Raw genomic sequence first — 15,386 nt, 5'->3', positions numbered from 1 at the left:
GTATTTTTTTAATGGTGGAATCACAGCAACTAGTGCAAAGTGTCAGGTCATTTGTACAAGGGTAATGATGATGTATCAATGCACATGCTATTTTAGTCAGTATGGGCACTTGCATTATGCACAAAAGGCTTTGATGAAGGAGAATGTAAACAGAACTGGTGTAATGATGTATCATGTCCTCTTGTCTCATCACAGGCGTTAGACAATTCTAGCTAATCAAATATAGTCAATATGGTTGTCAATGTCCAGAAAGCAGAAAAGCAAGGCCCAAATTAGGCCTTCACAATTAATCACTATAAATTCCGGATCTCGTTTCACCCTATGCACAATTTTTAGAGGGTCAATATTATGAAAAAAAACCCTTTTTCTGGAATTTGGGGTATTTCTTTGTGTCTCTGGTGCTTCCACACACATACACACCTCTTTATTTTTCTTTAACTGTCCATGATACACACTTTGGAAAAAAAAACATCCATGTTGTTTTGAGTGAGATACGGTTTCGGAATGTCCTCTGCCTTCAGTCTCTGGGTGAGCTGTTCAAAATCTGCACGGCTTTCTACGTCACTAGCCGAGACAAAGTGGCTAACCTTAGCCCATGCTAGTGCTAGCATGCTAGCTCGTTCTCAATGGCACAACACAGCTACAACACACAGTAGTTCACCATAATCTCCAAAAGAACTACTTCCATGTCCCTGTTCTGCAGGTATTCCACAAGTACCCCTCGTTTAGAAGCAGTCTCCCAGCTAATCCTGCCTTGGACAGACCAAAGTTGGAGATAGAGTTATCTCGCTGATCTTACCTAGCTACTGCGCATGTGTGACTCCCAACAAAGATAGTAAAGAAGTGAGATGTCTCACTCTGTTGCTAAAACAGAGACCTAAACACACAGGGTGAAAAGAAGATCGGTAGCAATGTGCAGTACAAAAAAAAAGATGGTGTTTCTTTAAAATTAAACCATGTAAACCTATTCTGGTACAACCTCAAAATACAATCATGAACCTGAAAATGAACATAAAATAAATAACTAATTTATTAATTTCAAGAGCCGACTGCATCACAGACGCTAGTACTTTCTACTATGAGTTTTAATCATTGACTGTATAAAATAGGTTTTAAACCGCTCCCAAGCACTGCACTGCTCTCCCTTCTCTTCATTGATAAAGTTGCTATAGGTGCCAAAAAGAAATCTACATTTGGAACTGCCAATTTTTTTTGTTTTGTCATGGTTCATGTGTGCAATAAACATTACACTTCACACACACAGAATCGTGATATCAATTCTAAGCTAACAAATCGTGATTCATTGTTTTCCCCAAATTGTGCAGGCCTAGCACAAATACATAACGTGAATATAATAGTTACTGTAGTTTTTTTTGCACACGGTACCGTGAGATGCACATAGTCCAGCATTCAAAACCATCTCAAAATCCATAGTGACTTTCTACTGTATTTGTATTTCTTTCTCTGCCTACCTACAGTACTCATGTAACTATCTACTCCCTACAACAGCAAAGCAGTACAGGGAGCCACATAGTGTGTCTTTTTAAGTAGAATTTGTGGAGACAGTTGTTTTCCAAGTGTCAAAATGCACATTTAAGGAAATAAACTACATCATAACTATATTGTGCGATTACTACAGACAGTCAATTTAGACTAAAGTTAAATGGTATATTGTTTTGCTGGCTGCTCTTGGTTTGTTATGCTTGCATGAATAATAAGCTTGTACTTAATTAGATTTGCTTGTGTTTACATGCAACAGCAATGCCATTGCTGCCACAACTGTGTCATGGAATAGTAAGCTATTTACATGGTTGCGCAAAATGACAATACCCCATATTAATCCAGTTTACAGGACCATATAGAGAGAGTTTAGGATTTTTTGTTAAAAAACTTCATAAATGTATCCATCCTCAATTTAACCAAAATGATAGTTCACATCATACTGTACATAAAAATGTATCACTCTAATTTAAACCTGATGAGATTAATTGCCATTGCATCTTTAAGTCATCTGGAGCTAAAATGGCATTCAGCAAAATATGTACTGACGTTCAGCAAAATCATGAATTATCTCCAGATTAGTCTATATCCATGACCTTCCACTTCCGGACTGCTCCGCTGCCGCCAAAAATTTCAGCCGGAAGTTCATTCTTTTTGGTCAGATGTCAGACTTTTAAACCCCGGTCAATTTCTAAGGACTATGGTTAGCTGCTCCTCAGATCTCTGCAGGGTAAATCCAGACAGCTAGCCAGACTATCTGTCCAATCTGAGTTTTCTGTTGCATGACTGAAACAACTTTTGAACGTACACATGTTCCACCAAAACAAGTTCCTTCCCGAGGCTGTTTAGCAGCGGCACCGTGGCTCCATCCAGCGCCCTGTGCTGCCGGTGACTATTGTGATTGGTTAAACCCTCCTGTTGTTCTCGGATCAAATTTGACCCCTTTGAAAAATGTCTATATCTGAAATGTGGGTTTCTTTTTTAACCAAATTACCACAAGAAAATGGATTGGATTCCATAAAACGCTCTTTGCAAATACAATTGATCACTGTCATTCCAGAATAAACTCATCTGTACGTTCCTCTGATCTTAACTATTGGTTGAAATAATTCATAATTTCTGCTTTTTTAACTCAAATATTAGGTATAATTCTATGTAAATGAGGGTTATTGAACATTAATTCCAAAAAGTACTGTAAAAGTAATGGTAGTAACAAAAAAAAAATCGAAAAAGGGACAAACTTGTTAAATATTTGTCAGTTTTTGACCCGGGAAGAAAACACAAGGGTTAACGACATGCTAATAAACCCTCCCATCCATGAGGCTGTGTGGACTAGTCAGACCCTCCTGAGCAGCGCGGTGGAGGAGGTCTGAAATAGGTACTCAAAGGGACTGTCTGAGCTGTTACAGGTGGACTCACAGACTGGTGAGCGGGTGGTGCCAGCTGGGCTGTAAAAGAACGACCCTGTTATCTCCCTCGGTTGCTAATATAAAGAGTGCCCTGGTGCCCAAAAACAAACACATCTGCAATTTGTTTGCTCGTCTACCCTTTGAATGGTCTGAGACCGGAGCTTCTCTTCTTTCACACTGTTTGTTTATACGATGTGAAACAGGCCTTGAGGGACCAACACAAGGTCCCTGTGTGTGTGTGTGTGTGTTTGTGTGTGTGTGTGCGTGTGTGTGGAGATACTGATCACAGCCAGAGGAGCTGGGAGACAGAAAGAAGGGTTGTGTGGGATGGTGAGACATGTAATAAAACATGTTACAAGGACCAATACTGTCTAGCTGAGAGACAGAGGGAGTCATAGATAGACTGTGTGTGTGTGTGTGTGTGTGTGTGTGTGTGTGTGTGTGTGTGTGTGTATGGTAGCATGCAGTGCAGCTTGTGGGTGCGTGCAGAGTGACTTGACTGAGCAGGAGTCCCAACATGAACATATGGGGAAGCTTTTCTGACTGCAGGATAAGCTATACACCCACATTTTTCTTTACAGTAACTCCTAACGTTGAATTACTGCATCCATAGAACTTTAGATACGACAGAGGGACTGGTGTCATTTTTTCTGTATGCATGCACACTAGTCTGGAGCATTATGTCTTGCTAGGCCAGTACAGGGATTAGAGTAGGCCAGACGATTACCTTGACTTAGCTCCATGTGCTATTTACCGAGAGAGGAAACTGGCTAGCTGTCAGCTCAACTGACACCAGAACTGACAACACAGGAGAAAACAAACTCGGATAAACAAACAGAATATTTATGCACTTTGACGGCTCCCTCCTCTTTCTCTTTGAAAACAGAACAAGGCGAAAAGTAGAGCAAAGAAGAATCCGAAATGGAATGCTGAGGAGAATGGAAAAGCAGATAACACTGTCCTTTCAGTCAGGGTTTAGTTTGTTTTTTACGAGGCACAGACAGTGTTTAACAGGGGACAGGCCACCGATATGACTATTGAGTGAGAACCACAAGATTCAGAGCCGATGTGGTACAGATCAGGAATGTACAAACACATCAGAACCATATTACTTGCCTTCTCTTTTCCTATATTTACGTTGATTCGATTACATTCCAAAGATTTTCTTCATGAATTGGTTGGTGGCTGGCAGTGGTGGTTTCCAAAAATGTAGACATGCATATACAGCATGTTTTTGTTTTGTTTTTACATAACATCATATTGTGTCTCACTGGGACTCTCTCATATCCTGCGTTACTGTGGGCTGTGTAGTTCCCCAGACGGCTCTGTTTATCCATCATGTCTTCTACTGAGAGGCTAAACCTTCAAATGTACAGATGCAAATCTCAGTATGTCATATTCTGTCTGTCTATCTTTGGCATTGGTCCTTCCCTCCCACCATTCTCTTGCCTTTACCACTATTCATAACTCCAGGACGCTCCATTACTGCCTCCTTTCTCCCCCCACGGCCCAATCAGCACAGGTCTCGCAGCCCGACTCACCTCAGTTATCACTCAGCTTGTCATTCTCGTCCTCTGACTCACATGTTGAGAAACCCAGCAGGCTGGAGCTGGCTGGCCTCCCCCAGAAACAGTTCTCACACATTCAAATCCATTCTTTTTCACGCATGCATACCCATGTGTAGGTATAGGTACATTAGACTGGGACCTGAAGCCTAAGGAAGGAACCATGAGGAGATGCAGTGCGTTGAAACCATTGTCCCAAAGCCGGCTATGCTGGGTAGCCAATGTGAGATGAGGGGGCTTCACGCTGTGAGACAGAATGCTCGGTGTTCCAGCCCTCAGGCATGGTCAGAGTCTGTGCAAGACAGAGGAATGAGATGAAAGAGGGCTGGTAGGTAGAAGGGAGTGCATCCCAGATTGACGTAGGGAAAAGAAGGACGGGTTGAGGAATGATGGGGGAGGGGGGCTATATAACAGGCAGCTCCCCGCTGACAGAGCCAGGCGCTGGACAATGTATCAGTAAGCTAATCAGACTGATCTAGAGCACACAGGGACCCGCATCTCTGATGCCAGCGAGAAATGCTGGAGCTCCAGCTTCTGCCGCTACAGATTGGCCTGATTTAGGCTGCTCAAGCAGTGCTCTTATCAGGACCTGCAGTGTTAAAGAGATTCTTACTAGGATGATCTGACTGCCCCCCTCCCCCCACACCCCCCGCCCCCCTGCTGAGATCTAGGGCACCCTGAGCATCAAGTTCTGCTGCTACTGTATGATTCAACCTTCAGTGAAGGCTTTGTTGCAAAATAATTCTGTCAACACAAATTGAGGAGGACTAGAAGTTATGGGTAAATATGTCAATGTTAAGCTGGTGATTGAAAAGTAAAGTTCTCAGTGGGACATTCTGAATGCATGTGTGGGCTCTTTCTCCTGAATATTTTACTCTCTAGTGCACTGCGTAGATGTGGACTGGCGTAGATTGGACCAAGGATGTGTAATCATTGAAAATGAGGACTAAAGGTGTACTGAGCACAAGAGGAACACAGAGTGGGAAGCAGATACAACAGTACCGACGGAAAAGATAAGACAGAAGTGGCTTGATTGAAAGCAGTCAAACACAGGCAACTGAACCCAGATCAGAGGGATCTGTTCAAGAGGCTCCACCGAGGAGCTGTTGTGGAGATGCTTGAGGAAAATCCAAGGCCTCAAGGTAGAGGCAGATACTGTTCTTGATGTAGTCTTCACTAATTCACCAGAGAGCTATGTAGTGTACCATGGGAGGGCAGAGACAACACAAGGTGAATGTGGGGTGTCATCCATCAAGGACATCCAAAGCCTAAAGGTGTGCATGCTACGCTTTAGAAAGCCATTCCGCATTAGGGTTTCTCTGAGCTTTAAGACACATAATACGTTATAAAAAAGAAACCTGGCAATGTAGTTGCATTCAATACACATTTTAGCTGTGAAGACTACAGCTGCTAAATGATTAGGAAAGAAAAAGGGGTCCTGAGCACATTGCTGAGGCCAATTAGCCATGGTCTGTCTGAATAAATCAGGAGTAAATGAACACATAACCACACCAATAATGCGTCCAGGTCTGCTGTTGTGAGGAGAACAAACTATTACGACCCACTGTGGCAGCGAAGGGAGAGAGGTAAACAAACTTTTGGGGGTCTAACAGTGCTCTCCTTCTGTGTAACTGTGTCAGCAGGGAGGACAGGAAGGCTAAGTACATTGCTTTTACATCATATTAAGATAACTGTGATGCTGTGAGAGGCCTTATTGGATCTCCAGCGGATAGCGGCAGGACAGCGTCGAAGCTTCGCAGCATCTGCCTGAGTAATTAGGACTTCGGGGGATGATAGCAGATAGAATGGTAGAACAGCAGGCAAGAAAAAAAGACAGAGAGAGGTAGATAACAGAGAGGAAACAGAAAGGAAGCTCAACAGCACAGTGATGGAGGCGTCAATGATGGAAACCCCAAAATGTGATTATTATGGCCATGCAGGCTGAGAAGTCAACTAAAGGCTCTAAATAGACGCTTGTTTAAATGCTACTCCATGTGCTGGTTTGACGACAGTGGGAAAGAGACAAAGTGAGATTAAAAAAAAGTCATTATTGAAATATAGTGGCTTGGAAGAGCATGACCATTCTATTCAATGTTGATGTCACACATACATTTACACTAAAATGGATAACGATTGTGAGTATGAATGTGACTGTCCTACAATAATGCAAGCGTGTGCTGGAGTGTGTGTGAAATGTCATGTAGGATATACTCACTTGTGCAGGGCTCATCCGGCTGATCAGCATCGCCACGGTAATAACCGTTACGGCACACGCAGATGGTGGCGGCCTCAGCTGTGGAACGGCTGTTCGGAGGACACTGTAGACACAGACCTGGACCCTGGGTTGACTTGAAGGTTCCCGGCGGGCATGCTGTGAGAATAGAAAAAAAAAAACAATGTCAGAAAATGAATGAAAAATAAATAAATCCATGAGCCAGGTACCATGCATGAGCAAGGTATCTGGGTTCAATATATCAGCTGGAATAGTGGGCAGAGATGAAAACAGACTGAGACAGAGAAGAAAAAATTAAAACGGTAATACTTTACAATAACCATCATTAATAGATGGTAAATTGATAGTTAATTAATCTTTAGTTAATTGTCATTTAACTTTTAGCAAACTGTCATTTTACTGTTAACAAGCAATTAAATTATAATGAATACAATATTAGTAGTGTAAAGTAACAGTTTATTGATACACACATTAGATCCCTCATGTAAAAAAACTGTAAACCTTTGAGAAACCATTTTAAAACATTTATAAACATTCCATCAATAGATGGACAAGATACTATTTCTTATACAACTATTTAACAAGGTCTTTTAGTGATCTGTTGCAACTTTTTAATAACCATCTAGATACTGTTTATAGACAGTTTACAAACCAACTAGTAACCCTTAATAAAGTGTATCTGGTCCATCTTATGATGTAATCTTTATAAATGCTTTAAAAATGGTTTCTTAAAGGTTTACAATTTTTTTTAAATCTTTAACCGATGCCTTAAATAGCATATGAGGGATACAATGTAGGTACCAATAAACTGTTAAGTTTCAGCCCTATTAACAATTAGTAACCATTATTAATTTTATTTTCTTTGTTTGTTAACAGCCAAATGATGAATAACTAAAGATTAATTAACTATCGATTTACCATCTATTAATGCTGGTTATTATAAAGTGTTAGCCCTTTGGAGAGCTAGGCTAGCTGTTTCCCCAGCATTCTTTATGCTAAGCTAAGCTAACTGGCTGTGTAGCTTCATTTTTGACATAATAAGACATGATAGGGGATCGATCTTCTTATCTGACTCTTGGCAAGAAAGCATTTATTTTTCCGAAATCTTCCACTATTCATTTATTACTGAGTTGCCATTGGCACATATTCAACCATTTCATCTTGTTAAATCAACGACTGAGGCAGTCGGTAAGGGAGAGTGTGACTGACTGGCTGGTCAGCCTATAGCATAGCAGGGATTTCACCTGGTTTGGTCTTATTTTCCCACCTCCACCATTCGTTTTCTCCTTTCTTAAGCAATACACCACAGACGTACAACACCAGTGTAAAGTAAAGAAATAAAAAGCACACACAAACTTGCCTGCAACGTGTTATGAGAGAGCTGGAGCAGTTGGAATATTTTAAAGTACACATTTTAAGACTAAGCCATAAGGCAAGGCCGTCAGGCAAAATCGTTACTTAGCTGGCTTTATGTGTTAGAGCCTTAAATTCTAAAGGCCGTGGTGGAGGACAAAGATTATTGTGGTTGATATAACTCTGCCTACGTCCAGGCAATAACCTAATCCATTTAGTCTCTCATCCCAAAAGAATACATAGCGGATGGGTTTCTGCGCTGTGTGGAAGGATTTACTGACTATAATAACCATGATAAATGTGTGATATTTTAGCAGGCTCACTGATGGGGCAGGAAGCTGTGGTGCTGCTCTACTCCAGAAAGGGAGGGGTTATAAACATGATGGGACATCTTACCGTTTCTCCAACTGTGTCTATTTGCCTGAATAAAAGATTGTAAAGGAGTGACTGCAGCTGGATTGTAGGGTATACTCTTACTTAACTTATGTTCCTTTTTCTTCTTTAGAGCCTTTTTGGGCATTATGTAAAAGGGAGAATTGCGCTGAGAAAACAAAGTATGTGCAGCAAAGCTATGTGTCCAGAAAGAAAGCTTTCGGCAGATAATGACTTTATAAGGTAAACAAAATAATCAGCCATTGGTTTAAAGCTCCCATGACATGGTGCTCTCTGGACGTTTTCATATAGACTTTAGTGGTCCCCTAATACCATATCTGAAGTCTCTTTCCTAAAAGTCAGCCTTGGCACAGAATTACAGCCACTAGAGCTTTTGAGGGAGGAGAGAAGGGGGGCTTGACCAAGTGTCACCCTGGTAGTTTGAAAGCCATGATGTCTCTCTCTCATAGGTGGGCCAAGTTCTCTGGGCGGGCAAATCAGAGAAAGGGGAGGTAACGATGCGTCTTATGACCTCATATGGGGCAAGATTCCAGATCGGCCCATCTGAGCTTTCATTTTCTCAAAGGCAGAGCAGGATACCCCGGGCTCGGTTTACACCTATTGCCATTTGTTTGGCACTGGGGGACCATAGGAAGGCTGGGAGGAACTCATATGATAAAAAACCTCATAAAGTGAAATTTTTATGCCATTGGACCTTTAAGTCTTTTAGATATTAAAAGCAAAATAAATCTGTTGAAGCAGTATTGCATTTTGCTATCTACAAATGGTTCTATTGTATCTGATTAAGAGCCCTCTAGTCCAATAGGTATGAAGAGCTCACATGGAGAGTTATTTAAAGCAATAATGGACATGGTGCCATACCCCCTCACTGCCGGATCAAACGGTAGAGAATGTGGCCCAGTAGCTATGTGAGGAAAACCTTTAGACCTTTGTGTCAACAGGCTTTTAAGATTTAATTAAAGCATTTAATGCTTCATTAAAAAACTGCACTGAGAGGCTGGGTTTAGAAAGCCAGTCTACTTTATTACATTGTAAAAAAAAGAAAAAAAAGGGTTCCCAGTTTTATGACTCCTTCATTCACACCATTCAGCCGGCCATCTCTGATGGGCTGTTAGAGACGGGCAGAGAGATAAAGAAGGAGCGAGAAGGAAAGCAGGTGAAGGAGAAAAAGGAGGCATCTTGCGCACACACAATTCAAGCTGCCGCCCCCCAACGGTGCCTGCTCTCCCATCTCATTTTGTTGTGGCCGACAGACACACCAGAGGCTAACTGACTGACCTCGCGTCTAGTCACACAACACTGTCCACACACAGCCAGACCATCACATACAAACACACATGCATGACCACACCACAACAACCTCAAACAGCTTTTAAAACAAGCCGAGGTGCTGTATAGCATCTGAAGGATATACCCATAAGCAAAGGACAAGGCTATGCCGTGGATACTCCAAAGCTGTCTTGGAACTTCATACCCACGTATGGAGAAAAATACACAAGTTCTACAGGGTTTGAAAGATACTAATATAAAAGGTAATAATGTTTCTGTAGGGGAGAGTGAGCCACTATTTCAGTGTATGGGAGTGGAAGCCACCTTTCTTGACTACAGTATCTGTAATACACAGATTTCCTGTGTGAGAAGATTGAGCACCATCCAATACAAGAACATTGAGACTCTTAAAAACCCTCCCTGGGTAAGCACAAACCAGCTGCAGAGCCATTTTTATAAAGCAATAACTTCCAAAGATATCAGAGATTACAAGATGATAAAACACAGATCAGAAATTCATTTCCAGCAAGAGAGGGGGAGAGAACTTATATGTCATCATCTTTGCTGTATAAAATTCCTACATCAAGGCAAGTGAAGAAGCAAGCAAATGGTCATCACGCACACACACACACACACACACACATACACATACACACACACACACACACACACACACACACACACACACACACAAACACACACACACACACACACACACACACACACACACACACACACACACACACACACACACACAAGCACTACTACATCTATTCCCCTGACTCTTATGAAGAGGGATCACAATAAGTTGTTCAGTGTGTGTTTAATGGAGTGTGAGCAGAATATGTGCAGTGGGCTCTGCCCTCAGGTTGTATGTTTACAGACAGACAGTAGCTAGATTGAACATTTATGAATGTGCAAAAGTGAAGAGAAAAGCAGGGAAGGCTGTGCTGATTCAGCCATCTGAGATAGCACTGCTGCAAAAGCGCCTCAAGGCGAAAAGAATACATTTCCAGCACACACATACACTCCCCTCGCCTCCAGAACACATTTACTAAACTGATTTACACACGGACACATGTAGCCACCGCTGACCCCATTAAATGAAATGGCGCACCCACATTTTCCGCCACTTGACTAGCATATGTTCTACAGAGCCTGAGATAATTTGATGCCTCTCCTTGGACAACTGAAGATGCTGCGATCAGCATTACAGGAGGGGAGATAAGTGACAGCCAGGCAAAAACAAACCTGGTAGCAACACGCGCACACACACACACACACACACACACACACACACACACACACAGCAAAGGACAAATGTCCATCTAGATTATAACTCCTACCTTGGAGCTGAGGCTCTCTCTTTTTAATTGACACATAATATTTGCATGAATCCTAGCATTAAACTCATTAATTAGCTGCTCACTGATCTGCCTCACAGAGCGAGAGGGAGGAAGAAACAGATATAGGCAAAGACAAAGAGGGGAAATGAGGAAAGTTATGCCAACCCTCAGAGGTATCGTTCTAAAGGCAGGCAGCGGTGGGCTGAGTAGCATTACGCTTCATCAAATTTGGAACTGAGCCCAAAGCCTTTTCTCCTGATTTGTGAATATTTAGATTGGAGGAGGCCGTGAGTTCCTGTCCCGCAGAAAGAAAAGCAGAAAGGCCCATCACTCATCGACTGTGTTAGTTTTCGGGTACAGGAGGGGATAGAGCATTAGATCAACAAGCAATTAGTCTCCCCAGTGGGAGAATAACCCACATCTGAACCGGCTGCATGAAAAAAAAAAAACATTCCTCTCTTTCAAGTAGTCTCTACAGCATTCTATCTCCTCCTCTCCTTCTTACTTCTTCTCTGACCTCCCTCTTTTGTCTGTCCCACTGGAAATGAATTGCTCTCTCTGTTCTCCCACCTTTCCTCCCCTTGTTGCTTTCTTGTCTTGATTGACATGTTCGAATCCTTGTTAAGGTTGGCTGTCTTCCTCTCTTTCCCTCCTCTTGTCTCGCGCTCCCTTTGCAGTGTGTTGACGGAGGTATGGCAGCTGCGGATCGCTGCTCGCTACTCATCAAAGTCTAACTGCAATGACCTCATGTCCCAGCAAGCCTGACCGAGAGAGATGAGATGATGATCGCTTCACTGTCAGTCATTTTTCCCAGCAGGTACTCTTCGTCTTTACCTGATTATGACAACAATCTTAATCTGAATGTAGCTCATAAACAATTAACTTTGTCTAACAAATTTCCAAATTTTAAAGGAATATGGAGAAAACTCCAAGCTCTACACAGCAGTGATGTATTGATTGGCCTGGGCATGAGAGGATTTGCAACATGAGACTCTTTGAAGAGGTTTTAACAATGGCTGATTTGCAGAGCCGGAGGCTAGACTAAGTGTGTTGCTGAGAGTATAATAGTGTACGCTGGAGGCAATACATCACGAATGGTAGCAAGCTAGCTCTATCACATAAGTTGCATGTGTTTAGAATGTGCAGTTGCAAAATATATATAGCCCATCAGAATCCAGTAATTGGAGACATGGGATTTATGGAGGCAGTGGGATAAGACTTATATTAGCAAGCATCACCAGGTGTGTGTGAGATAAAATGTAAATGTAGAGCTAGGAGTTGCAGGAAGCCAATGCAAAGGATTATGACCAAGATGGGTTTGGAAATGGCTTTCCGACTCAAACCCAGTCAAAGTTTCAGTACACTAAGTCCTCCCCTGACTTTTCCTTTGGCATCACTCTAAAGTATGTATGAGGTTTTAAATCACCACAAATGGCTTGTGGGCAATGCAGTCAAAGGTTTGCAGCAGTTGGTGTGGAAAGGTACTGCGATAAATCTGCGATGTAAAGGAAAGAGTCCCATCTTGGACTCTTGGATTTTTTATAATGGCCCTCCAATATTGGCACGTAAAGCAAGTTAACGTAACTCATGTTTTGACATTTTCTTTTGTGGAATAGCTCTTTGCCTGATGAAATCCACATACAGTGTCCCGCCCCCCCTAAATTTATCTTTAATGTATCTTGTGTGCTTTGAAATTAAAAACTTTTTTTTTCTCAGTTTCAGCGTAGTAATGCCAACTCTTCTTGTCTGAGGTTTAACAACATTGTGTGGAAAGGTCTGCGTGACCCACAGAAGAGCATGAGTAGTGAGTGAGCGTCAGTGACCCTTAAGTACAACACTTGGCCCCCCAATACACCCTTAACCCTGGCCCTCATCCATCACATGATGGATCACAGTCTTTAAAGGCTTTTGTGTCATGCACACAACCTCCCCCCCTCACAGACACACACACTCCCACTCATACAGACAGGCTTATGATTGGGGCAAGACCGCAGTTGACCCCTATTTCACTATTTTGTTGCTCAGTCACTCAGAAACACAGCGCGCTTTTCCACTCACACCACAGGCTGCATACATGCAAAGTGTCTGTATAGATTTGCTCAGAGAACATCAATCGAGTGATGACGTGAACACTTTTGCTTGACAGAGGGGACAGAAAACTTGGCCAGACAGCCAACATCTTAAAACAAAAAGGCAATCAGGGCTGCAGCCTATTAGTATTCAGTCTCGCTTAACTGTCATTGTTCATTTTCCAGCCACAATTTATGTAATGAGCTGCTTTTCTAACCCAGGTGTTCCACTTCTGTACAAGGTCATTGAAAAAAAACAATACAATCATTTCAGATCGAGGCATGGCTTGAAACAAAAGCATGTCAGAATCATCAAAAAATGCCAGCAGGATATAAGCAGTCGGAGTAAAATGCCTTTTAGTCTTAGGATTTAATCATTCACAGACATTGATTCAAGAACAATTTTGCAGATTTCTCATAAACCGCCAAAATGGCTCAACAGAGACTCATGGTAAACATTTCAATCCAAGATGTGGGACTAAAAAGTATGTCACTTCTCACAAGTGCGGTCATTTCTGCCTTGCTCAAAGGCCTCCAGGGTTCACAGTGCTGATATCACTTGGCAAGTCGGGTCAGTGTACGCCTCCACCACGGCCTGTCATCACCGTCTAATCTCACAGAAAGAGAGAATGCGAGGAGAAATGAAGGAGGGCCAGAGAGGTTTTCTCGAGGAATAAAGGGATGGTTAAAAAAGTTCAGCGCTTGGAGCATACCCTCGTCGGCTTTTGTTGAGAGCTGCGCCGCTGAACAGTTCCTCCCACAGAACACTCCCCCTGATCATTAATCATCTGTCCATTCTGGCCCTGTCAGAGCCTCTCTACTGAGCTAAAACACGCACCTACACCCACAACCACCCACGTACACAAAACCCTCCCCACACATACACACAAACACACACACACACACACACACACACACACACACATTCACTCACATGCAACTCTTTGAAACTTTCTGCTGCCTTAGTCCTCTTAACCAAACAGCGATCATCTTGACATACCCGTCCTCTCACCTACAGTAGCTAACGCAGCAATGCCTGACGCTGCAGAAACCCCAGTGAACAACACTTAACCCCCCCTGAGAAAGATGAGGTATCCTCCAATTAGGCTACCTTTGAAACTCCACAGTGCCACATTTCTGACTTGTATCAGAAGAGATAGGCAATTAAGAACTCATAAGGACATAAAGAAATAGAACACAAATCCCTTCCTCTGATCAATTTTTGACACCCCTTATTGAACTAATATTCGTTAGGCTAAATAATATCAGGTCAGCATTTCTCCATTTTCCTCCATGTGAGCATGTTTGTAGAATGAAACCATGTCTGACTGGATTCAATAGAGGGCAGTGCAGCAGTAAAATAACTACAAGATGAGAGTGTCCAGATAAAGAAAATAAATAGGCCTGTATGTGATTTCTCTCATTTTTGCTCCCCATAAGGATGTGAAATGAAACGTCTGACTGTTTTAGCTAATGAACAAAGCAGGTGTCCGCTAGACAATGAATGTAGGAAGACACATTCTGTCGAAAGGCGTGATGCGTGTGTGTGTGTGTGTGTGTGCCGTAACAAACCAGCGCACAATTTAGCAGACAGCCCACGCCCAGGGGCAGGCTGTTACCATAGTAACCTCACAGCCAGTATTTTTTGGCCCACACTCTCCCTTTGAACAGCCGGCCAATGACAGACCAGCCGACTGGGAAATCTGGCTTACTGAAAGCGCATACACGAGTCGTGTGACTGCATGTGGATGGCCGTTCATATGTACGGCTGTCTGTGTGCGTGCGTGCACACGCAATATGAGAATGATACAGATTGAAAGAGCTATATGATATCTTAGCTCCACACAGACTCGTTATTACAGAGTGTGGCGTCGGCAGTTGGCCGTTCTGCATCAAGCATGGCACATTGGCTCAGGTCAATTTTATTTTCCAGGAAGATGTAGCTATGCGCCAAGGCACTGAGCATATCTTTCAGAAGAGGAAATAGATAAGAGATAGAGAAGACAAGGAGGCATGAGTATTCCAGGAGATTCAGCTCTGCCGAACTATCCCTGTCTGAGAAAACGGCCCTCCGAAACCCGTTCAGCAGGAAGTATCATGTGCTTACGCCACAATCTACACTGTAATCAGAACCTACTGAACAGGGGACCGGCCAGGCTCATTGCCCAATGCCAACCAACAGAGAAGAACAGGCGAGGGGGGTTTGACAGACAGAGATGAGGAGTTACTTGATGAGGGGTGAAATCAGT

The 15,386-nt window shown here is 42.7% G+C and overlaps 1 protein-coding gene across 3 annotated transcripts in view; it reads right to left on the bottom strand.

The window, feature by feature from the left end:
* Positions 1 to 15,386, bottom strand: part of LOC117953612 (ephrin type-B receptor 1-B) — a 168,103-nt gene that overhangs the window by 61,392 nt on the left and 91,325 nt on the right. For all 3 annotated transcript variants that reach the window (XR_004658649.1, XM_034886790.1, XM_034886791.1), the window contains exon 4: positions 6,690 to 6,845. Coding sequence is in view for 2 of the 3 variants with exons in the window: in XM_034886790.1 (XP_034742681.1) it covers positions 6,690 to 6,845 (156 nt within the window). In the remaining variant the exon portion in view is untranslated. The remainder of the gene's footprint in view (positions 1 to 6,689; positions 6,846 to 15,386) is intronic.

The sequence above is a fragment of the Etheostoma cragini genome, chromosome 12 (genome assembly GCF_013103735.1).
Source record: "Etheostoma cragini isolate CJK2018 chromosome 12, CSU_Ecrag_1.0, whole genome shotgun sequence".
In the NCBI taxonomy this organism is placed as follows: domain Eukaryota; kingdom Metazoa; phylum Chordata; class Actinopteri; order Perciformes; family Percidae; genus Etheostoma; species Etheostoma cragini.
The sequence above is the reverse complement of the archived record's forward strand: the minus strand, read 5'-3'. Positions and strand labels throughout refer to the sequence as shown.